Consider the following 26,643-nt stretch of genomic DNA (forward strand, 5'->3'; position numbering starts at 1 on the left):
GCGGTAAAACAGTCAGGGAAAGTTTTTATCCTTAAATTTCTATTCCACTATACTGTCAATGTCTCACAAATCTAATTTTAAACTATCTTTTAAACCTCCATACTAATATAGTCCAGGTGTGACAAGTCCAAGTAACGGTTACAGCGTATTTTTAGTTAAATCATGTCTGGATGGAGGCAATTAGCAGTTAACAGATTAAAGGACAATTCACAACACAGTCTGTCTTAAAACAATAGTTTTGGTATGGGGTATACACATTACATAAACATTTTTTGACAATCATTAAAATCAACTCTCCAATATATTTACAGGCTTTTCCCATTAATGTAAAGGGTTTACTTTATATAAACATTATTTGACAGTAATTGCAAGCAACTCCCCAATAGGCTATATCTACAGACATTTCACATTAATGTATGAGGTTCTGAATGTACAAAAACCAGAAGGTCTATGTAAAAGTATGGGTAATGTGTGAGATTTCAAGATGTTTAATAACCAGAATGTATCATAAAATTACCTTTTACTACTTGCTTTACAAAGTAATTCACTAATTTTACAGTGTTATCCTTAAAGTTTCAGAATCAATAAACCAATAAATGGCCATATTCAATTATAATGTGGGTCTGAAGCTGATCAACGCAATGAGAGCTCAAACAGAATACTTTACTAGAATGTATTTATTTTTTCCTCATTCAAATTACTTCAACAGACATCAATGGAAGCAAAAACAGTGTTGTACCTTGTGTGAGTACAATGTCCCATCCCATCCCATGCTCTGAGATGGTTCAAAATGTATGCGAACATGAACAAATCTCTCCCAAATCCAAAAATTTTTTTGCTAAAATTCAAATTTGTGATGTCATCTGATAACGTTTGGAGCTTTTCCAAAAACAATGAATTGAAATGTTATAGGTGACACTGAGAACACCCAGGGGGATGTTCTGAGTATATGGTAGGGTTGTTCCGATGGGCGATGCCATCGTCCAACACCAATGGCTGAGAGTCATCAACCACTGAGCCTCTACCATCATAACATCATGATTTAAAAGCCCCCCCTCTCCTCTGCTCCGCTCAGAAGACACACACTCACACATGCACAGATCGATCAGCCCTGATCTGTACATGTGAATCAAATCAAAAATCAAATCAACTACAATTTGGAATGACAACATTCAGAAGAAGAAGAAGACGACAAGAACAAGAAGACAACGACGACAAGAAGAAGACGACGACGACAAGAAGAAGAAAAAGAAGAAGACGACGACAACAAGAAGACGAAGAACAAGAAGAAGACGACGACAAAAAGACAAAGCAGAAGACGACGATGAAAACAAGAAGATGACTACAAGAAGACGATGACAACAAGAAGAACAAGATGACGACGACAAGAAGACAAAGAAGAAGACAGCGATGACAACAAGAAGACGACGATGAGGAGAAGACGACAAGAAGACGAAGATGACGACGTCAAGAAGAAGACGACTATTTCTTCTTCTATTTTTTCTGCTTCTGTTTCTTCTTCTTCTGTTTCTCCTTCTGTTTCTTCTTCTTCTTCTGTTTTTTTCTATTTCTTCTTCTATTTCTTCTTCTGTTTCTTCTTTTTTTCTTCTTTTGTTTCTTCTTCTGCTTCTTTTTCTTCTTCTTTTTCTTCTTCTGTCTTCTTCTGTTTCTTCTTCTTCTGTTTCTTCTATTTCTTCTTCTTCCATTTCTTCTTCTATTTCTTCTATTTCTTCTTCTTCTCCTTTTTCTTCTGCTTCTTTTTCTTCTTCTGTTTCCACTTCTATCTTCTAGAAGAAGAAGACGACGACAAGAAGAAAAAATAGAAGAAGAAATAGAAGAAAAAGAAGAAATAGAAGAAGAAATAGAAGATGAAATAGAAGAAGAGGAAGAAGAAATAGAAGAAGAAATAGAGGAAGAAATAGAAGAGGAGGAAGAAGAAATAGAAGAAGAGGAAGAAGAAATAGAAGAAGAAAAAGAAATAGAAGAACATGAAATAGGAGAAGAAATAGAAGTAGAAGACGAAGAAGAAGACGATTACGAGAAGAAGAACAACAAGAAGACGAAGAAGAAGACGACGACGAGAAGAAGAACAACAAGAAGACGAAGAAGAAGACGACGATGACAACAAGAAGATGACAACAAGAAGACAACGACGACAAGAAGAAGAAGAAAAAGAAGAAGACGACGAGATGAAGACGACGAGAAGAAAAAGACAACAACGGCGATGAGAAGACGAAGATGACGACAACAAGCAGAAGAAGACGACTATTTCTTCCTCTTCTATTTCTTCCTCTTCTATTTCTTCTGCTTCTGTTTCTTCTTCTGTTTCTTCTCCTTCTGTTTCTTCTATTTCTTCTCTTTTTTCTTCTTTTGTTTCTTCTTTTTTTTCTTCTTCTGTTTCTTCTTTTGTTTCTTCTTTTGTTTCTTCTTTTGTTTCTTCTTCTGTTTCTTCTTCTATTTCTCCTGTTTCCACTTCTGTCTTCTAGAAGAAGAAGACGACAATGATCGGAAGAAGACGATGACGACAAGAAGAAGATAATAAGAAAAAGACAACAACAACAAGAAGACGAAGAAGAGGAAGATGACGACGACAAGCAGAAGAAGAAGACGACGATGATAAGGAGAAGATGACGTTGTTTCTTCTGCTTCTTTTTCTTCTTCTGTTTCCACTTCTATCTTCTAGAAGAAGAAGACGACAATGACCGGAAGAAGATTTCTTCTTCTATTTCTTCTTCTAATTCTTCTGTTTCTTCTTCTGTTTCTTCTTCTTTCTTCTTTTGTTTCTTCTTTTGTTTCTTCTTCTATTTCTTCTTCAGTTTCCACTTCTATCTTCTAGAAGAAGAAGACGACAATGATCGGAAGAAGAAGAAGACGACGACAAGAAGAAGATAAGAAGACAACAACAACAACAAGACAAAGAAGAGGAAGACAACGACGACACAAAGACGTAGAAGACGACGACGACAAGAAGACGAAGAAGAAGACGACGACTTCTTTTTTTCTTCCTTTATTTCTTATTTTTTCCTTCTGTTTCTTCTTTTTTTCTTCTTTTTTTCTTCTTTTGTTTCTCTTGTTTCTTCTGCTTCTTTGTCTTCTTCTGTTTCTTCTTCTATTTCTTCTCCTGTTTCCACTTCTATCTTCCAGAAGAAGACAAGAATGACCGGAAGAAGAGGAAGACGACGACGACAAGAAGACAAAGATGACGACGACAACAAGAAGAGGACAAGGAGGAGGAGGAGAAGAAGACGACGACGACGACAAAGAGAAGATGATGACGACAAGCAGAAGAGGATGAAGAAGACGACTATTTCTTCTTCTATTTCTTCTTCTGTTTCTTCTTTTTTTTCTTCTTTTGTCTCTTCTTTTTTTCTTCTTCTGTTTCTTTTTCCACTTCTATCTTCTAGAAGAAGACGAGATGACCGGAAGAAGAAGAAGACGACGACAAGAGGGAGATAATAAGAAGACAACGACAACAAGAAGACGAAGAAGAGGAAGACGACGACGAGAAGGAGAAGATGACATCAAGAAGAAGACGACTATTTCTTCCTCTTCTATTTCTTCTGCTTCTGTTTTTCTTCTGTTTCTTCTTCTGTTTCTTCGTCTTTCTTCTTCTGTTTCTTCTTCTGTTTCTTCTTCTTTCTTCTTCTGTTTCTTCTATTTCATCTTCAATTTATTCTTCTGTTTCTTCTTCTTTTGTTTCTTCTTCTATTTCGACGACGACAAAGAGAAAATGACGACGACAAGCAGAAGAAGATGAAGAAGACGACTATTTCTTCTTCTATTTTTTCTTTTGTTTCTTCTTTTTTTCTTCTTCTATTTCTTCTTCTGTTTCTTCTTTTTTTTCTTCTTTTGTCTCTTCTTTTTTTCTTCTTCTGTTTCTTTTTCCACTTCTATCTTCTAGAAGAAGACGAGATGACCGGAAGAAGAAGAAGACGACGACAAGAGGGAAATAATAAGAAGACAACGACAACAAGAAGACGAAGAAGAGGAAGACGACAACGAGAAGATGACATCAAGAAGAAGACGACTATTTCTTCCTCTTCTATTTCTTCTGCTTCTGTTTTTCTTCTGTTTCTTCTTCTGTTTCTTCGTCTTTCTTCATCTGTTTCTTCTTCTGTTTCTTCTTCTTTCTTCTTCTGTTTCTTCTATTTCATCTTCAATTTATTCTTCTGTTTCTTCTTCTTTTGTTTCTTCTTCTATTTCGACGACGACAAAGAGAAGATGACGACGACAAGCAGAAGAAGATGAAGAAGACGACTATTTCTTCTTCTATTTCTTCTTTTGTTTCTTCTTTTTTCTTCTTTTGTTTCTTCTTTTTTCTTCTTCTGTTTCTTCTTTTGTTTCTTCTTCTGCCTCTTTTTCTTCTTCTGCTTCTTTTTCTTCTTCTATGTCTTCTCCTGTTTCCACTTCTATCTTCTAGAAGAAGAAGACGACAATGATCGGAAGAAGAAGAAGACGACGACAAGAAGAAGATAAGAAGACAACAACAACAAGAAGATGAAGAAGAGGAAGACGACAACGACACAAAGACGTAGAAGATGACGTCAACAAAGAGAAGATGATGACGACAAGCAGAAGAAGAAGACGACGACGATTAGGAGAAGATGACGTTGTTTCTTCTGCTTCTTTTTCTTCTTCTGTTTCCACTTCTATCTTCTAGAAGAAGACAAGAATGACCGGAAGAAGAAGAAGATGAAGACGACGACAAGAAGACGAAGAGGAGGAAGACGACGACGACACAAAGATGTAGAAGACGATGACGACAAGAAGACAAAGAAGAAGACGACGATGACGACAAGAAGAAGACGACGACAAGCAGAAGAAGATGAAGAAGACGACTATTTATTCTTCTATTTATTCTTCTGTTTCTTTTTCTTCTTCTGTGTCTTCTCCTGTTTCCACTTCTATCCTCTAGAAGAAGACGAGATGACCGGAAGAAGAAGAAGACGACGACAAGAGGGAGATAATAAGAAGACAACGACAACAAGAAGACGAAGAAGAGGAAGACGACGACGAGAAGGAGAAGATGACATCAAGAAGAAGACGACTATTTCTTCCTCTTCTATTTCTTCTGCTTCTGTTTTTCTTCTGTTTCTTCTTCTGTTTCTTCTTCTTTCTTCTTCTGTTTCTTCTATTTCATCTTCAATTTATTCTTCTGTTTCTTCTTCTTTTGTTTCTTCTTCTATTTCGACGACGACAAAGAGAAGATGACGACGACAAGCAGAAGAAGATGAAGAAGACGACTATTTCTTCTTCTATTTCTTCTTTTGTTTCTTCTTTTTTTTTCTTCTTTTGTTTCTTCTTTTGTTTCTTCTTTTTTCTTCTTTTTTTTCTTCTTTTGTTTCTTCTTTTTTTCTTCTTCTGTTTCTTCTTTTGTTTCTTCTTTTGTTTCTTCTTCTGCCTCTTTTTCTTCTGCTTCTTTTTCTTCTTCTATGTCTTCTCCTGTTTCCACTTCTATCTTCTAGAAGAAGAAGACGACAATGATCGGAAGAAGAAGAAGACGACGACAAGAAGAAGATAAGAAGACAACAACAACAAGAAGATGAAGAAGAGGAAGACGACAACGACACAAAGACGTAGAAGATGACGTCAACAAAGAGAAGATGATGACGACAAGCAGAAGAAGAAGACGACGACGATTAGGAGAAGATGACGTTGTTTCTTCTGCTTCTTTTTCTTCTTCTGTTTCCACTTCTATCTTCTAGAAGAAGACAAGAATGACCGGAAGAAGAAGAAGATGAAGACGACGACAAGAAGACGAAGAGGAGGAAGACGACGACGACACAAAGATGTAGAAGACGATGACGACAAGAAGACAAAGAAGAAGACGACGATGACGACAAGAAGAAGACGACGACAAGCAGAAGAAGATGAAGAAGACGACTATTTATTCTTCTATTTATTCTTCTGTTTCTTTTTCTTCTTCTGTGTCTTCTCCTGTTTCCACTTCTATCCTCTAGAAGAAGACGAGATGACCGGAAGAAGAAGAAGACGACGACAAGAGGGAGATAATAAGAAGACAACGACAACAAGAAGACGAAGAAGAGGAAGACGACGATGAGAAGGAGAAGATGACATCAAGAAGAAGACGACTATTTCTTCCTCTTCTATTTCTTCTGCTTCTGTTTTTCTTCTGTTTCTTCTTCTGTTTCTTCTTCTTTCTTCTTCTGTTTCTTCTATTTCATCTTCAATTTATTCTTCTGTTTCTTCTTCTTTTGTTTCTTCTTCTATTTCGACGACGACAAAGAGAAGATGACGACGACAAGCAGAAGAAGATGAAGAAGACGACTATTTCTTCTTCTATTTCTTCTTTTGTTTCTTCTTTTTTTTCTTCTTTTGTTTCTTCTTTTGTTTCTTCTTTTTTCTTCTTTTGTTTCTTCTTTTGTTTCTTCTTTTTTTCTTCTTCTGTTTCTTCTTTTGTTTCTTCTTTTGTTTCTTCTTCTGCCTCTTTTTCTTCTGCTTCTTTTTCTTCTTCTATGTCTTCTCCTGTTTCCACTTCTATCTTCTAGAAGAAGAAGACGACAATGATCGGAAGAAGAAGAAGACGACGACAAGAAGAAGATAAGAAGACAACAACAACAAGAAGATGAAGAAGAGGAGGAAGACGACGACGACACAAAGACGTAGAAGACGATGACGACAAGAAGACAAAGAAGAAGACGACGATGACAACAAGAAGAAGACGACGACAAGCAGAAGAAGATGAAGAAGACGACTATTTATTCTTCTATTTATTCTTCTGTTTCTTTTTCTTCTTCTATGTCTTCTCCTGTTTCCACTTCTATCCTCTAGAAGAAGACGAGATGACCGGAAGAAGAAGAAGACGACGACAAGAGGGAGATAATAAGAAGACGACAACAAGAAGACGAAGAAGAGGAAGACGACGACGAGAAGGAGAAGATGACATCAAGAAGAAGACGACTATTTCTTCCTCTTCTATTTCTTCTGCTTCTGTTTTTCTTCTGTTTCTTCTTCTGTTTCTTCGTCTTTCTTCTTCTGTTTCTTCTATTTCATCTTCAATTTATTCTTCTGTTTCTCCTTCTTTTGTTTCTTCTCCTTCTGTTTCTTCTATTTCTCCTTCTTCTGCTTCTTTCTTCTTCTGTTTCTTCTTCTATTTCCTCCTCCTCTCATTTTTTTGCCGTAACCTGCAATTAGTTGTCTTTAATTGAGTACTTCAGGACCTTGCACTGCTTGGTAGGACAGTTTCTGTCTCAATGAACTTACTAAGCACCATCCTGCTGGCAAGATTATTGATTATTGCAACTGTTCTGGTGACTGTTGCATCTCCCTAACCTTCTGTTTGTTTGTTCCACAAGCACATGAGCGTCCCAGCTCTCTTCTCTCCCTATTTTCTCCTCCTGTCCTCTCTTGTCTCTCAGGCATCTCTTGCTGGACCAGCACCCCTCCTGGAACCGCTCTGTTTCCCTGGCTGTCGATGCCATTTCATGAGGTTTTGGATCTGATTCTCTATCCTGCAGGAGCTCAGCCTCACCTCATGTCTCTCTCTTTGAACAATGTGTTTTTCCTTCTGTCTCTCTCTCTGCTGTGTTAATAATGTCTTTTCTTGTCTCCTCTCCTCTGTGTGTGTGTGTGTGTGTGTGTGAACGGTGAGATGTGAATCTCTCCTGTGTGCATGTGTGGTCTCTCCTCCTGCCAGGTCTCCATGGTGATGGGAGGTTGCGTGGCTCAGGTCCTATTCTGTTCTGGTGGCACCCAGAAGCTGCTTGGCATCCTCTTCATCACATTCTTCATATATATATTATAAATCCATTATAATTTTGTTATCGTGGTCAATGCTCTGTTGCTCTTCATTAGGTTTCCTTCCTCTTGAAGGGTTTTTTTCTTATTCGAATTAAGGGTCTGAGGACAGAGGATGTTGTACTGCTATACAGACTGTAAAGCACCTTGAGGCTAATTTGTGATTTGTGATATTGGGCTATATCAATAAAACTGACTTGACTTGATAATCAGGTTTGAAACTGCTACTACTATGATATGAAACCTTTTTTTCAGGAAGGCTTTTTCATTTTAACTCTTGTTATTTTTGTTATGTTATATGTTTTTAACACCGTAGCACTTTGAGATTCACTGCATGAAAAGTACAGTACAAATTAAATGCATTATTATTATTATTATCTCTTATTCAGTTACTTGTTTAATTATATGTATATCTGTACATTTGATCTCCCTACTGCATGATCTACAAGCTTCTTCAATTATACACTAAAATGATATTTATTGTATTGTATTGTCCTGGGAGTATTCAAATTTAAATATACTTACTCTTAAAATACTGGAATGAGTCTGTAAGTCAGGCTACTAATCATTTAGTATAACATAAAGTATATTTTTTTCTCCTTTTTTGATATATTTTTCTTTCCTAAAACACAACTTTATTAATGCAGATACAGTATGATGCAAAAAACTGCATTAAACTATCTGGTCTAGTGAAAATGATCATTGACATTATACAGCATACAGCGAATAGTCGTCTTCTTCCACCACATGGCCAGCTCCTTTGACCTTTGACCTCTCTGACCACAATCTACTTGTTGCCTGTAAAGGTCAGAGCTTAATCTACTGTTGACCTAAATGTTATTTATACCAGATAAGAGACTCAGCCGGTGTTTTAAGTAAATAATATGCTGAGTGAGATCCACAGTGAACATGAATAAAAGAGGAACAGAGTATTTAGAAGTGATAAATTAGAGCTGTGTGCTGATCATCACGGTTCAGTGTGCAGCTGATACGCAGCAGCACGCTGTTTCTCCACTAGATGTCATGATAGTGTTTGTAAAGTGAAGCATCACAACAGATACATCCAGACTGAAGACAGTGGTTTAAGATTTTGAGGAAAAAAAGGGGGGAACAGTCCATTTCAGTTGATAAAGTCACTCACTTTTATAAAAAAAAAATAGTTTTCTATTGAAAGCACTTCAGAAAATGGTGAACTTTCTGCACAGTGAATCAGCAATAAACAGTCCTATACTTATCCTTTTTTCACATAAGGGAGTAAAAGTGAACTAAAATTATAGAGTTATTGATGTACCAGTAAACACTTGCAGTATTAATAGTGTAGTTTAAACTTACAGCTAAGTGTCCTTCTTCGCTTTACTCATTACAGTTTGTATTGATAGGGTTCATGACTCTCCATGCATCCAAGCTTTTATTCATGTTATTCATTCTGTTGAACAATGCAGAGCTTTAGAATAAAGATGAAATCTGCTGTTTTTGTGTCACATCTGGTTGCTTCTACTATCACGCTGTCTCTTTATGTCTAACGCTGCTGGGAAACCGTCCCGTTTCCTTATTAGTTACTTGACATTCATGTGACAGAGAAGACAGTGAAGTCAAGTGATTAATTACGAGAAAAACAATCAGCGTCTGCACAGGTGTGAAAAAGACGGGAAAGACAAAAGAAAAAGGTTAATTAAAAAAAACAGAGATAAACTTTAATGAACTGACAGAAGACGGTGGGTTTAAGTTGTGTAGTTAGATGTTCTATTTGCACTAAATTTATGTGTGAAAATTCAATATTTTCCCTCTTTTTTATCCTTTAATTTATTTTTATATCAAAGACCAGTCTATATGCGTTAGACAAAACTCCACTGTTACATTCTGAAGTATTATGGTAGTTACTTTAGTTGGATTTTTAAGTTTTATATAGTTGACGTGGATGACAAATTGAACTTTCAGGCACATTTTAATTGTTGCCATATTGGAAATATAAGAGCTAGAAAATGTACTAGAGCTTAACTGAACTGTGAATTCTGTAAATTATTAAGTTGACCTCACTGTGACTTTTAGTAATATGTGTTGAGTGAAAATAGTTTCTTCACTGTTATTCCCTCTAGACATGATAATAATCAAGCCTAATGCCTGTGATGGTGCATCTAATATGGAATAGTTAGCTTAATAAATATTAAATCGCAATAAATAAATAAAAAAAAATGTTTGTCTGTAGGCATTTCTTGCAGCCCAGCTGACATTACTATCATGTAATATCTTCGCCCACATTTCTTTACCCGCCCACTGCTTGTTATTCATGAAAACCCTGTGGGTTAATTAGATTAGCTTGGTGTCGTTGCTGATCTCACTGTCCGACTCCCTCCAGTACTTTGATGTTTGATTTGTACGATTCCTTCCCAAACTAAAAGTAAACACAGTTAATTATGACAAGAATAATGACAAAAGGGTCAAAAGAGTATCTTGTAGGAAGAACGCAGCCCGTAACGCTCCCGTGCTTATTATGCTCACTTCATTTTCTCTCCTCCGTGAAACTGTGCGGAGTAATGACAGAGCGAGAGATGATGAGACGGAGGAACAATGTGCTTCCTAATACGAGTGCTGGAGAAGAGCAATTTGCAAAGCCACAGCACCGAGGCAATAAAGATCTCTTGGTTTTCTAGACTGTTCAGGTAATGAAATACAGTACAGAGCTGAGGTTGAAAAGCCAGGGTTTTATTTTAATCTCAAAGCCACATGACACCTGAAACAGATATATTTTAAAGGACTGTGAAAACACTCTTTTTTTTGTTTAATTAGACACTGCAAACTTTCATTTCTAATAGGCAGCAGTTCACCTAACTTTAACCCAAACCGTCATCTTTCCCTAAACCTAACCAGACTTCAACCACAGCATTATCACATCATAAAACATCATTATTTTTTAACAGTGACGGTTTTGCAAAGCACAGACAAACACTCCTATGTGTTGTTCTGGAGTCACATGATCAACATACAGCATTCACCCATTTAATTCGAAGGACTTGTTGAATAATTCGACACAACTCGATGCAGTCGGTGTGTGTGTGTGTGTGTGTGTTGCCCTGAAAAGATGGTGTTTCAGTGCCAGCCGTGAAAAATATCGGTTCAGGCCACAAGACAAAAGAAATGATGCACTTTACCATAATGCAGTTGAACTGAATCAGGCCACAGTCAGACCAACATTAGCTCTGCCTTAAAAAATTCAGCCCCCTCAGTCATTTGAATGAAGCTGCTGTGTTGACGCAGTGAGGGTGCCAACGCAGAGGGCTCCAGCACAAAAAAAAAAAAAAAAAAAGCTCAAGGTTGTCCGTTAAAAAGAATCTCACTCCACTTTTACCGCAATGCAATTCAGCAACAACCTTGCGAGATAAGCTGTTGCTACAAATGATAAAATGATTGTCTTCATTTTAAAACCTTGTCTCGTAGTATTATAAACAGCTGTGCAGTGTTTTGGTTGGTTTTTTTGGCATCTGATAGGACTTCAGCCTCATGGATCTATTACTCAAACTTGACTCCCTTGATCATATTTAATAGTGTCACAGGTATCTGAAACAATGCATCGCTTATTATTCAGTCCGTGTCTTGGCGGTGAGGTGTGTGTGTGTGTGTGTGTGTGTGTGTGTGTGTGTTGGCAGGGATTGTGCCAACTGTTCTTTTGACCTTTTTGCGAGTCACTTTAATTTAAAAACTGAAAAATGAGGAAAACATTATCTTTGCCCTCTGCTTTCATGCCAGAGTGGGCTACAATGATTCATTTACATGTTAAAATGTTTCAAAATTGCCTACTGGGGATCAGTTTCGGAAATGTCACTTTTTTTTTTCCCACTTCAGTTTGCAGGCCTAAAAAAATATTTTGTCCAAATGATTTTTTTCCCACAAAAAGTTCAATGAGCTACTGAAAAAGGCTGAAAAGCACATTTAGCCCTTCTGTACTAAAAATTCTATAAATATGCAAATGTATTGGCTTAAACCACTGAATGCAAGCTTTCTCAAGGCTAGTCCATTCTCAGTGTATGCGATTAAGTTGGAGGTTTCACATTTCCACTTCACTCGGGTGTAATTTGCATCGGACTGCGATTGGCTTCGACGTATATTCTCATCTCAACTCAGATCTGAGTGAAGCACAGAGAAAGTTTCAGCAGAGTAATGTGAAAACAGCTTTTTCATGACTCTTCACATTGTATAAATAAATTGTTATGGTCAAAATCTAACATCCAAGGGAAGTAACTGTAAGAAAAACTATTTTAATATTCTTTAAAACATTTCTAAAATTCAGGTCTTTAAAATTGACATGCAAGTGACGTGCAGGTCTCCAGCATGGACCTGACAAACCAGAAGGAGAGGCCAGTTACTCTGGTTAACTTTGAGAGCCAGACCCTGGACTAGATCCGGATTGGCTACCTTCCCTGACTTAAGAGTTACTGACACCTATCCAATCAGAGCACTTATCCACAGAGCAGATTTACCTCAATTACATTAGGTGAGCTACTAATGTCAGCCAATCACGGTCCAGTATTGTGAGGACTGAACTAAATGTAAAACACTGTGAAGGACATTATATGCAGGCAAGGTAAAGAAGCTAATCATGAGTTTATATAGGGCACGATAGGTACGCATTATATACATACTGACCCGTTACTTGTAACAACTTGACTGAAGACAGTTCGGTGAGCTCAAACACACAAACGAAATGTCATTCTAGCCCACCCCGCGCCTCCATTGTTGGGTTGGCAGCACGACTTTCAGAGGTCAATACCTCAAAACTTCAGCACATATGACTAAAACCAACAACATGGCTGTAATTTGGAATATTATCATTTGTAATACTGCGATGTGTTTGGAACTAAACATAACACAAAAAGTAAGAAAATTTGTGTTTGGTAGATTATTTCTTTGTTGTAATAATGCTCCTTGGCAATAAATCTTATACTATTATATTATATTGGAAAGCCTGTTTATTTCCCTTTTAAATGGTGCCACATTTGTAAGGAACATGCGTTTGTGGGATGAGCAGCAGAGCTGAGTACGTGGGTTGCACCCATGAAAAATTTGCCAAATCCTCTCCAATCTTCACCAATGCCAAACAGCTTATTCTGCCATTGACTCTTGTTTGGTGTTTGGTGGATTGGATGATTGAAGTTGGAAGAAACAAGACATATTGGCAATTTATTCATTTAACAAACAGGAGCCTCAGTATTGTGTGGAAGAACCATACACAGCCACAACAGCCTGGCACCTCCTCCTCATGCTGGTCACCAGCCCGGTCACACACTGCTGTGGGATGGCATCCCATTCTACAACCAGCATTTGTCGCAAGTCAGCCAACGTGGTTGTGTCGGTCACTCTGGCACGAACAGCACGCCCAAGCTGATCCCACAAGTGTTCTTATACTACAATAAATCTTATGCTATTATATTATATCGGAAAGCCTGTTTATTTCCCTTTTAAATGGTGCCACATTTGTAAGGAACATGCGTTTGTGGGATGAGCAGCAGAGCTGAGTATGTGGGTTGCGCCCATGAAAAATTTGCCAAATCTTCTTTGCCAATGCCAAACAGCTTATTCTGCCATTGACTCTTGTTTGGTGTTTGGTGGATTGGATGACTGAAGTTGGAAGAAACAAGACAATTTATTCATTTAACAAACAGGAGCCTCAGTAGTGTGTGGAAGAACCATACACAGCCATTAACAGCCTGGCAGCTCCTCCTCATGCTGGTCACCAGCCTGGTCACACACTGCTGTGGGATGGCATCCCATTCTTCAACCAGCATCTGTTGCAAGTCAGCCAATGTGGTTGTGTTGGTCACTCTGGCACGAACAGCACGCCCAAGCTGATCCCACAAGTGTTCGATGGGGTTGAGGTCAGGACTGCTGGCAGGCTGTTCCATCCTCTCCACTCCCAAAAAAGCTGTTAAAAGGGAAATAAACAGGCTTTCCAACAGGATAAGATTTATTGCCAAGAAGCATTCTTACAACAAAGAAATAATCTATCAAACACAAATTTCCTTACTTTAGGAAAGTTTATATAGGAGTCATTTGGAAAATATGTTTTTTTGGTATGTGAGTGTACCTTTAATCTGTGGGCAGTAATGGGGGGGAGGGGGCAACAGAATTAAGACCAGTTGATTAGGGACGTCTTGTGCGCAATTGGGGACAAAAGCTGTGTCCCCATCACTGATTTTTGGGTCAGTGGTTAGAATAAGTCTCCAAGATATGAATGTTAGTCTCTGTAAATACCACACAAAAGTGACTTAAGTAAACCTGTGTGTGTGTCTGTGTGTGTGTGACAGGTCATATTATGAAATAAACATCACACAAACAACTCAGCATTCAGTTGTGAATCTATCGGCACAAAAACAGCGTCTGAGAGTTAAACCTATACATATTAAACCACAGTACAGAGTCTCTCTGTGTGATTCAGCTTCTGAAAAGATTAGAAATAGGTTATTTGCACATCAGCTCTTTATCTTGAATCTTTTTCAATTCTCTTCACAGTTTTGTGGGACGCTCTGACTGAACAAAGTAGAAGGGCAAACATCCACAACAGAGATGATCTCTCATAAACATAATCACTGTTTTCTATGAGAAAACACGTTTTTGAGAGAGGTTAATAATTCTCTTATCAACGTTAAGTTTTTGAAATGTTTAGCAGAGGTTGGATATCATTATTGATTTACTAAAACTGTAGAGGAGATCTTTATAAGGTTTAATAAGATGTGAAGAATGAGGAATAGATGGGTTGGTTTTTGCCCTTCCTGATAAAAAAAGGAAATCATTTTCATATTCACATGTACTGAAAACACAGCGAGGATTTTACAGGCTTCAAGGTCAAATAGGCACAAAACTGATAAATACTAGGGCTGTAGTCTCCTTGTCAACTGGTCGATTAGTTGGTCGATATGCCCTCGTCTGACCAAATTCTCATTGTTCGAATAATCTCCGTGTTACTTTCATAAAGGGAAAAGTGCTACATCAACAGCTTTCCAGGATTAATCCATTATGTCTTGCGGCGGGAGGGACAGACTAACAAATTACCTGAATATTCAAAACACCCCTGTTGTTTTCACAACTTTGAACTCGCCCAACCCAATGGAGACTGCTGGGTCTAACTGTACTCAAAGTTTACTGAACATTTACTGAATCAGTGTATCTCCTATAATTCTAACAATGTGAACCCCCGCCAGGCCAAAAAGAATGCCAAAAATAACGCCAAATATCCATGCATTCGGAAATCAATAGTGTTTGGGAGCCTCTGTGCAGCGCTGTTCCGAAACGTGAGTCAACCTCTGCGTTGTTACCTCGGAAACTACTGGTAGTGTAACTCCGTTTAGGAATAGGGCATTGCGTAGTATGTTTGTGTATCGAGTAGGGAAAGAGCGATCGGTAGGAGAGTGATGGTGGATTCAAGCGGGGCAGAGGAAAAGGTTAGCAGTAAGTTGTCAGTCTGGCAGTAAATGTACAGCACAGACTACAGTGTAACGGTTAATAAATGCTAAAGAGTCACATCTGTTGTTTCCCCAAGTGATGGAAAAGTGAATGGGGTTAGCTCCAAAGGTAGCAACAATAGGTTAGCCTAATCAAACCATGATCTTTCCCTAACCCTAACCAAGTGGTCTTTGTGCCTAAACCTAACCCTTAACTACGGCGTTGTCACACCATAAAACTTCATTATTCAACAGGTAGAAATGTTAATATGCTACATTTGTAGAAATGTTGATATGATACGTATTACATGTGTTGAAACGTAGGTATTCGTTTTTGTGGTTTGCAGAAACTTTCAATGCCAGCGTTTTCTTCTGGCGACTGGGTTGCTAATCGCTGTATTTAAACACCTGCATGTTGGAGAAATCTGAGTCAAGTGAATAATCAGATGTGATATTATAACTCATAAATCTCTGCAAAAGCAAAATATTTACGGAACACATGTGCTTCCTTTTATACATTACACTGTAAACTAAACATGTTGAATTCTTGTTTTCACATGAGACATATTTTGATGACACATGTGAAGTCCACTTGTGTACATATGTGATTTTTTCACATGTGAAAACACAAATGGGAAAGAAAATAAGTTTTTCTGCGATCTAGACGAACTGGTTAGACAGCCCAAACTGATTAAACGCCACAGATTCACACCATATAAATTGAAACAGAGAGCAGTGATGAGAATTAAACGAGGTTAATCAAATCAAGACCGTTTTCATTAAATAGCGGCTCCTCCTTTCATACGATCAAGTCTGTTTTAATCAAGGCTTTAATGTCTCTTCAATCAAGTTAAAATTAAAGAGCAAACTTATCAATTCAATCATACTTTCATTAACCGTTATCATCATTTTTGCTCAGTTCCAGCGCTCGCTGGTCCGAGGGTCGCAGATATTCTCCCTCCAAAGAAGTTCAAGTAAATTTTAAGGCTCAGTGAAATGAAAAAATATTTATAACAAAAATGATAAATAATAAAACAAAAAAAGGGAATTAAAAATAAATAAAATTAAAGTGCAGAATAAAATTAAAATAAGTCAATAAAAATGAAAAAAACCCAAAAAAGTAAATAATTAAAAATAAATTAAAAATTAAAGAGCAGAATAAAATACAATAAAAACAACAAATGAAAAAAAGAAGTAAAAATAAATACAAAAATTAAAGAGTAAATGTATCAATTCAATCATACTTTACTTTTATTAACTGTTAATTCTCATCAGTGGTTCACAGTAGATATTCTTCCTCCATAGAAATCCAAGTAAATGTTATGGCTATGTGAAATGAAAGATAAATCAAATATTGTGGAAAAAATAAATGAGACAACTACAATATTAAAGATTAGATCATACTTTCCTTCCCTCGTTTGTATCAGGATTGGTCGGCTCTGTTTAAGAGTCTGCTCTCTAGAACGCACTGTTTAAAACAGTTTACACACAAGTCATAAAGCACTTGAAGTAGTCGCATGGATGGCGACAGCTTTACGTTTTTCTGTCGGCACATTTTAATGCAGTGTTGATACTTTCGCCCGCGGCGGGGGCAGCTGATGGTCTCTGGCTTTGTGTAAATACAGGACACTTCATCGTCGCTCCACTTTCACAAGTTTACTGTGCGAGACAGAAACCATGTACACAGCTGAGAGAGTGGGCATAATGGAGGCGGGGGGGGGGGGGGTCTGTTCTGCTATTTTTTCCTGTATCCTATTATTGTCTCTGTTTTTTCAGGTTAGTTTTGATGCTGCAACGGCTTAATTTCCCCACTGATTCAAGAAGTTGTGTCTTGGGGGTTTGAAGTGACATATTTGCCGATGACCTGACATACATTTTATCAGGGCCGTTCGCTTTATTTGATGTTCAAAGACACACTTTCTATAATCTCAAACCATAGCTGAACTTCTGAAAGACTCACTGCAGTGAAAAACACAAAGAAGAACCTGACACCAAAGCCTCAAAACGCTCTTTAATTATCAAACTGATATTAAAATGGATTTTTCCCAAGAAATCAGCGTATAGACTGTATATCTTTGGCTGAAACCTACAAAGACCAGACAGATCACACATAAAGATTGTTTCCACCAACTTGCACAGATTTTCCAGTCTTTGACACACAGACAACACATTAAACGACTGGTCGGTAACCAGTAGATGACCTGCAAATCCTGTGAGAACACCAACTGCTGAATGTTCTTGTACTAAAACAAACAAGGATCAACAACCAGCAGCTTGTACTGTTTATATGCAGTTCAATTTGCACCCAAAAGGCCCAAAAAAGGAAGAAAAAAAGCACAGAGTTTAGGTGAGATCCTGGATGAATAAGCGTCGGGAATTTGGACTGCAACTGGGAGGTGAGTGAAGTTTGTAAACCAAAACTAACTTCAAGTTCTGGTCAGCTGTGATGGTCTTTAATTATTATTATGTAGAGACATTTGTTCTCTAAAAGCTCGATCAGCTTTTCCTCCATTTCGGCTTGTCATTTCCCCTCTCTCTTTTATTTATTTACTGGTTTATTTATCTCCTTTGGGTGACACACAAGTGACGTCATCAGTCAAAAATTAAACATGTTTTAAAAAATCTTGGCCCCTATCTTTTGCTATAGATCAAATTTAAACAGTTTTGACCTCCAGTCCTTTCCGTCTTTAACTACGGTGTTGGTTTGGTGTTGTCAAAACATAACATTTCCAATAAATCCTCATCAACAAAACAGTCTTTGTCTTTGCCTTACAAAACTACTTATATGAGTCTCAAGCATTTGACTAAAGCATCTCAAGGTCCTCCCAAGAAAAACGACACAATAGGTCGTAATGTCAGTCGCCCAAAAACGACTTATAGATACTTTTGAGTGACAGACGCCATCTAGTGTCCGTAGTAATTATGACCCGGACCAGTGTCACTATTCAGATGATGTATAAACTGCATATTAGGGATGTACAGAGAGCCCAGTATTTGTATTTGTATCTGTATTTGTAGAGGCAGCAAAATGATTTATATTTGTATTCGAATAAAAGTGGAAAGAGGTTTAAAAATCCTGTTTTTGTTTTTATTACGCTTTTAATTTTAGAAAATTAAAATGTTACAATAAGTGTTCTTGAAGTGTTCTCTTTGGGAGCATTTCATTTGTGTCAGTAGTTCAGCTTTATCTCCGGGGAACACCCCCAACTCCGGGAGTGATGTCGTAAATTAGGAAATGTGCATCATGTAGCAGGTGGATGTGACTCCCCTCGTTGAGACCTGCTGATAGACGTGACAGCGGAGCAGAGGAGAGACACTGAGATAGTGATGTAACTGTCCTGTGTGCTGGTATTTAATACAAATAATTTTTAAAATATTTGTATGAAACAAATATTTGTAAAAAACAAAACAAAACACTATTTTTGCTTTACCGAATAATGTATTTGTATTCGGACACACCCTTACTGCATATATTGACATATTTCCTCATTCAGAGGTGGAGGAGAGGCAGATGGAGGCATTAACCCAACAGTGGACTTTGCCACAGGAGTTTAAAAAACAAAAAACATAACTACGATTGTCCCCTAACCTTAACCCTGTGGTTGTTACTGTAGAAAGAACAACGAAGATCGTCTGAATTGGAGGTCAAATCTGTTAAAACTTGATCTAGGAAATGATAGACGCTTCACTGAAATCACAAAAAAACTTCAACAATAACCCAAAATAGCCACATGGGTTCAAATTGATCAGGTTCTTCCCCCCACAGGGATACAAAAACACACAATTAAACACAACACTGTCTAGACGAAAGAATCAGGGACTTTATTGTTTGAGGTATAACTTATTCTGTGCTCCAGTATTTAGACAGTCCTGAGAGCAGTAGAGGGTTTGGACAACATCAGTAGACAATTATTCAGTCTTTGCACAGTGATGTTGGTATTTCAGACCAATTTAATGGTGCACACTGAGAAGAAACAGGCTACGCACACAAAAAAAAAATTGACAGGCTTTGAATTGTAGACGTGTGTCGGTGTAACACATCTGCTTAGTTCATTGTCCGTGTTCTGTATTTACTTTCATTTAAAACCTTCATTCTTTCAGTCAGTCTCAATTTGTTCTGGTGTGAGATTACTCCCACAGCAATTTCCTAAACAGTCAAGTCAATTTTCTAAAAAGAACATTGAGGCCTTCGGATAACAAAAGAATCGTTCAAGTTTGTGTTTTAGTCCGACTGTATGAAAGTTAATTTCTATAATTTCTCCTCTTTTAGCAGCAACAGTTGTTCCGTGTGCAATAGAGGAGATGTTCTTGACTTTAAAGTGGCACTGTGTAGTTTGAAACTCTGAATATATAATAAGAAGTAAAACACACTTCTGCCGATTCATTACCCTCAGGAAAATATGCAGCTCAGTGGCATCTGCTTTACACAGAACTACTCTCCGGAGACTGGAAATGTGATTATTGTTATTACTCTTTGCAGCTGTTCTGGCAGTGATTGTCTTCATGGTGAAGGAACGTGTCCCTCAGTGCAGCAGTGTGGCTCAATGACGTGTTTTTAAATTGTTTTTTTGGACAATAACGGAGGTTTTACGGCACAGAGGAATAAGATACACACACAATACTTGTAAGTAGATCAATTCATTGTTGGTTTGGCTCCTAACGTGAGATTTGTTGACAATAAGAGAAATATGGTCCCATTTCTTGTCTTTTTTCCACATTCATATTGTTTTTTTTTAATTTGTTCTCTGTGTAATGCTGATGTGCTTTTATGCAAATTTTATTTAGTCTATTCTATATTTTTATTTGTTGTCTTTTAATCCCCATAATTCTGTCTGTGTTTTTTTTTATTTGTAATTCTCTTGTAATCTCTCTGTAAAGCACTTTGGTCAACATTTGTTGTTTTCAAATGTGTTCTGTAAATTGACTTGACAATTTTAATACCATTTCCCAAAAAAGACAGGAAGCCACTGCCAAAGATGCAAAAAATATTTTTACTTTACTTATTTGTGTTGTGGCAGCAGCATTTTATTCAGTCTAAATGCTAATGCCTCTTAAGTAAATTAAATCAGGTTAAATTTATTCTAAATTGGTTGTTTCTATAAAAGTAAACTTAAAAAACTGCCTCGTTAGCCTGGCTTTTGATTTGATTCAAGGACATTAGTTATTTTTTAAAATTTATTATTATTATTTTATTCATTTATTTATTTTATTTATGTTGTAAAAGTCTATTTTATCTCATCTTTGTATTATATATATTCCTATATATATATATATTCCTCTCTTATCGGTTTTATGTGTCTTTGTTTTTTTAATCTATTTTATCTATTTGTTTAGTAAGTTTTTATTTCATTACCTCCATTTTATTATTATTATTATTATTATTATTATTATTATTATTATAGCTTTTACATCTATTTTTCTAGTTCTGTCTTATTATTATTGACTTGTCAGTCATGTGTGAAGCACTGTGAGTTGCACTAACCTGAATGAACGGTGCGATAAAATTATTAATTAATTCAAATGCTTGATTGATAACGTTTTATTTTGAAAGGCAGTTACGGAAGTGTGTGTGCTCACAGTTGAAAGCTTGACAGCTGCAGTCAGATGCAGGGAGCTGATCTCAGTGCACATTCTGCTCTGTGCAAGCCACCAGTGCGGATACAGGACATCACCGGCTGGCTTCTCTCTTCCTCTTTTTATGTGCTTCTTTTTTTTTTTTTTTTTTTTAAACCACATTCATGGAATTAAAGAAATATTCAGACCCTGTTAGCAGGATGAGAAACTCTCAGCTGGAGTTTAAATGAAGTGTGGACTTCTGTTGTAACCAGAGTTTCTCTCGTCAGGACAGGTGACTTCTACCTGCAGGAGGAAAGATGAAGAAAAGTTTGCTCTTCGTCACCTTGTGTTTCTCGACGTGTCCGCTCATGGTGAGTCTAATTCTGGTTCAGTATTTACAGTCATGTTTGGGACGAATGAGTGACTAAACAACAAACTTATACTGTATATTAATTATGTAGTCTAGTATTATTATTAAAAAGCTGTGATGCCACAAAGCTGAATTTAAACGAGACTACTCATCAGTGAAGATGCACATTTTCAAGTTTAGGAGACATAATGAGGAATCAACCAGATTAGTGAAGCTAAATATAATCCTCCTCCTACAATGTAGAACATTAAATGAAATAAGGAACATTTACTTGAACAAGTTCAGCTCTGTAATTTCAGATTTCAAAGAGCTTAATGACCTCTAGAAATTAAAAAATATTCCCAGGAGAAAGAGACGAGGCGTCTGTTGCTGCCCGATATGTATCAGCATGCCACAACCAGAGAGACAGTCAATGACCAGACACACACACACACAAATACATGCATAGGATATATTATACTATATTCATATTATTGTCATTTTGTACTGTCCAGATATTTGGATGCTTTGGCAACATCGTTCTCAAAACTTTAATGCCAATAAAACCCATTAAATTGAATTTTACTGAACTGAAACATCCCATTAATATTAATATTATTATATTAAGAATGTAATATATAGGCTTCACCTCTGTGTGGAGAGTTATAGTTTCTGTTATTTAGTTTTCTGCCTGTATCTGAGTGATATATCCCCACAGTATAAGAATAATCTGGAGGGTATTAAGGCTTGTAATGATTAATTAAAGGGCTGAGACTCATTATTTTCATTATCAATTGATCTGCTCTTTATTTTCTTGATTAATTGAATGTCAAAAATTGTGATAAATACCCATCACAGGTAGCATCTTTAAATAGCTGGTTACTGCTAAATGATTAATTGACAGACAATCTCAACTCATTTGTGAATTAATTAATCATTTAAGCCACTTTTTAAGCAAAAATACCTCAAAATGTCCTGTTTTCTATTTGAATATTGGTTGTTTTTCCTTAGTCTCCTGATATTTAAATGAGTATCTTTACTTTGAATATGTGAATTTGGGCTTTGGGAATTGTGATGGACCTTTTTTTTTTTTTTTACATTTGTCTGTCATTGTATAGACCAGTGATGATTAATTTCTGAATCATTTAATCAATAATGAAAATACTAGTTGATTGCAGTGTTTTTTCAGCAAATGTGCCAAAAGATTTGCAGGTTAAAGCTTCTCAGATGTGATGATGCAATGCTTTTAACTGTCATTCATGATAATATGTTGATTATCTTTGGGGTTTGGGACTGTTGGTCAGACTAAAAACTTCCACCTTTCACTATTTTCTGTCATTTTATAGACAAACCAGATAATCGTTTAATCAACAAAATAATCAGCAGATTAATCGATAAGGAAAATAATCATTAGTTGCAGCTCTACAACAGTCCAAAACCCAAAAGGAGTTCAATTTACTATCCTAAAAGACTTAGAAAAACACCAAATATTCACATTTTAGGAGTTCGAACCACAGAAATTTCCAGCTTATTTGCCTAAAAAATGTGTAATTGATTATCAGAATTGTTGCCAAATACTTCTGTCAAGTTGGAAATCTGTTTTTGTGTATCAAAATCCTATTTACAGTCAATTTACTCTGCAGCTGAAATTCATTATGCAGCAATTTTGATGATCAACTTATAATTTTTCAACCAAAAATGCCAAACGTTCCCTCATTCCAGCTTCTCACTTGGGAAGATTTGCTGCTTTTTTTGGATTTATGTGATTATGTGAGTAAACTGAGTATATATTTCGATTTTAGACCGTATATTCAGACACTTATTTGAGAAAATCATCTGCCTCAATAATAAATATAACCATAAGCTGCAGCCCTGAAGTATTTACGAAGAGATAGTTTGTTTCTGTAGATCATAAACATGAGTGGCAGCTGAAACTGTCTTCCAGCATTTCTCTTTTCCTTAATTAACATCATTTGTTGAAATAATCTCTCTCTTTTTTTTTTTTTTTTTTGGTTGTTCTTTTCAAGCCACCCTCCAGCTATTAACCCACTTTTATTTCCAGTCCCCTCACACATGATCTGCCCTTTTCTGTGTTGATCCACCACCTCACAGGATAAACAGTGGAAGTGCTCCCTCTCCCCCCCTTCTCTCTCTCTCTCTCTCTCTCTCTCTCTCTGTCTGTCTGTGTCTCTCTGTCTTTCATAAGCCTTTGACTAAAACCAGACTGGGCTGTCAAACTGTTCACATCACCCAAACAAATGTGAGGATTTAATTATCGAGCTGATGAAGACTGATGTCCCGAGTGCGTAAAAACCCTTTCACTGATTCTTTGGCAGTCCTTCTTGCCAACTTCTCAGTCTCTGGTCGGGATTCAGTGTCTCTCTTGCTCAAGGGCACTTCAGGATGGAGGGACAGATACAAACTGGATCATTTTGGTTTGGTCTGTTGACCTTATTAATTCCCAATTAGGTCAATTCAGTTTAAAAAAAGCTCAACTGGAAATTAGAGGCAAGCAAGTTTGCAAACAAAGAATTCATCACATACAGAGACAAAGAGTTAAAATACACAAGAATTTAAAGCTGCAACGATTAGTTTCCAACTATTAAATTAATCAGCAACTATTTTTATAATCATTTCATCGTTTTGAGTCATTTTTTTAGGAGGAAAATTTCCAAATTCTTTGATTCCAGCTTCCTAAATGTGAATGTTTAGTCCTCTGTGACAGTAAACTGAATATCTTCAGGTTGTGGACTGTTGGTCGGGACAAAAAGTAGACATTTGAGGACGTCACCTTGAGCTCTGGGAAACAGTGATTGACATTTTTCACCATTTTATGACATTATATGAATCAAACAACTTATCCATTAAACAAGAAAATAATCAACACAATAATAAATGATTAAAATAATGAAGGATTAATGGCGGTGGTTGCTCTAAAGTGCATTTTTCAGTCTATAGACGAGGTAAACCGAGCATTTCTTGGTTGTTTACAAGTCTAATGGCTTCTGAAATAAAATCAAACCTACTTCTGATTGTTTTATACATACAGGTCATCTAAAATTAAAATAATCAAAGAGGACGTCATGTGTGAGGTCATTGATAATCTTGATAATCTAAGACTTGTTCAGTATTAAGCTGTAAGAGAGATCTTTGAGCTTAGGTTAACAACAACTCTCAATCTGTTAATTTCCTTTTGATAAAGGGATGTAAACCAGCAAACAAATGAAAACATTACAATAATTTCAATAAAAGAGGAATAAAACATTTATCCTCTACTCCGAAAGAGACGCTGCTGAGACGTTTTGACAGTAACGTCGTCTCTATTCTCACTAAATCTCAAACACAGTCCCAAGTATCTGTACGTCTGGACAATCTCAACACTTAAGTCTTGAACGACCATCGGAAGACTGACTGTGTGTTTTTGGAGAGATTATCGTTTCTTTACTTTTGGATACATTAAAATCTAAAAAGGATCTGCTGCTTCAGTCCACTAATAACTGTAGATAGAGTTTAAACAGAGTCTGGTCTTAATTCTTGATACATTCTTGGACGAAGCTTTTCCTGAAATGAGCTAAGAGTTCAGATGAACGTAGCCTGGATCTGTAAATGAGATGATACATTAACGGGGATGGGTGATATGATTATATATCCATTTAATATCTCATTGCAGGAAGTAAATCAATGATAAATTTACAGCAATACTGGATTTAAAGAAGTTTTGCATCTATGTGAGGGAGTAGATTTCTCAGTATTAAAGGATTTGGGTGACGATTTTCTATACTTCTCAACAAATCTCATGTTTGGAGCCAAATCAACAATGAACTGATCTACTTACAAGTATTATGTGTGTATCCAAAGCCTGATATATCTTATTCCTCTGTGCTATAAACCTCTGTTGTCGTCCAAAAACTATTAAAAACATGTCAGTGAGCCACACGGCTGCACTGGGTGACACGTTAAGTTTGGTCAGTTTGTTTAGAAATGGCTCCAAACACCAATAACAACAATCATATTTTCAGTCTTTGTCTTATTTCCGTGTCTGGAGGAGCTGCACGTGCGAGGACGCAGAAAACAATCACATTTTTTGATACTTGTCATATTGATCAAGTGAAAATTCGATGGTTGTTATTAGTCTTTGGAGCCGTTTCTAAACAAACTAAAATAACCACACTCTTCTGGGACAATGATCGTGTTATCCAGTGCAGCGATGTGGCTCACTGATGTGTTTTTAATAGCTTTTGGACAACAACGGAGGTCTACGGCACAGAGGAATAAGATATATCAGGCTTTGGATACACACACACACACACACAATACTTGTAAGTAGGATTGATTCACTGTTGGTTTGGTTCTACACATGAGATTTGTTAAGAAAAGAAAAATAGCAAATCACCAACCTTATCCTTTAAAACTCTCTGGATTCACCAAAGAAAAGAGTCTCATTTTTATCAGTAAACTGTTTTTGAACAGAATTTCCAGATTATTGCTCATATCATATGTAGTAGATTTGGGAATCTCATGATTTGATTTGTTTTAATTCATTCAGTTAGATTTTTAGTGCCACAACTGAAATGATTCTTGATTCAATAAATAGAAAAGGATTATCTATTTTCTTGCACTTTGTGCCAATTTAAATATGAAACTATGTTAGCTTTAAGCTAACAGGTATTTCTTAAGGTCACTGTGTGGAAGTACGTAGTGAAACTGCTTTAATTTGAAACAATCTTACAGTCTTTTGCCTGAATAACAATAATACAATGAAAGTGTAATTCACTGACCAACACTGCTGGCTGAGTGTCTTGGTTCTTCTTGTTCTACTGACGTTCTGTCTCCAGCAGTAGAGAACAGCCTATTAACCCCTGTTTGTCCACAACGCTGTGTGGGTCCAGGTCTTCAGATGAGTTATCTTCTTCTAAAGCAAATTATAAAGTTAAGTGAATCAAATACTTGCCCTCGAACGCATACATATGACATCACATAAAATTACATATATATTGAAAAAATCTGTATTACAAACTCTTATACAGTACAATACTTTCTTTTAAACAAATGCAGCGTCTGCACTGACAGAAAAATGATCATCAACAATTATTTAACAGGAAAAATACAAAACATTTACTGTTTCCAGCCTCTCAAATGTAAAGATTTTTTCTCTTTTCTTGTTTTATATCATATGAATTGAATGTCTTTGGACTGTTATTTGGACAAAACAAGCAATGTAAAGACATCAACCTTTTTCACAATTTGTTGGTATTATGTAGACTTGATTATGAATTGATTTCACTTTAGATGAAGCAGTTGCAGCTTAAAATTAAAGTCTGTTTTGCGACGAAAGCTTTTCTCTTTCTGAGTATAAAACACTGTTTCTTTGATGACAGATGGGTGACAAATTGAAGGAAAAACCTGAATAAATGAGTGGAGAAACATAACAATGCTTCCACAGGTGAACTGCATCCAGTCATGCTCTGTGGTGTGTATAAAAATGCTGATCAGGCCCAGTTGATTCTGATTTTGTATGAAGATGAGACGACGAAAAGATCTACGTGA

The 26,643-nt window shown here is 36.6% G+C and overlaps 1 protein-coding gene across 4 annotated transcripts in view; it reads left to right on the top strand.

The window, feature by feature from the left end:
* The first annotated feature begins 10,350 nt into the window (after positions 1-10,350).
* vipr2 (vasoactive intestinal peptide receptor 2) overlaps positions 10,351-26,643 on the top strand; it is a 118,468-nt gene continuing 102,175 nt past the window's right edge. For all 4 annotated transcript variants that reach the window (XM_042429568.1, XM_042429569.1, XM_042429570.1 and 1 more), the window contains exons 1-2: positions 10,351-10,418; positions 21,040-21,118. In XM_042429568.1, coding sequence (XP_042285502.1) covers positions 21,065-21,118 — 54 coding nt within the window. In that variant the 5' untranslated portion in view covers positions 10,351-10,418; positions 21,040-21,064. The remainder of the gene's footprint in view (positions 10,419-21,039; positions 21,119-26,643) is intronic.

This window comes from Thunnus maccoyii, chromosome 12 (assembly GCF_910596095.1).
Source record: "Thunnus maccoyii chromosome 12, fThuMac1.1, whole genome shotgun sequence".
NCBI lineage: Eukaryota > Metazoa > Chordata > Actinopteri > Scombriformes > Scombridae > Thunnus > Thunnus maccoyii.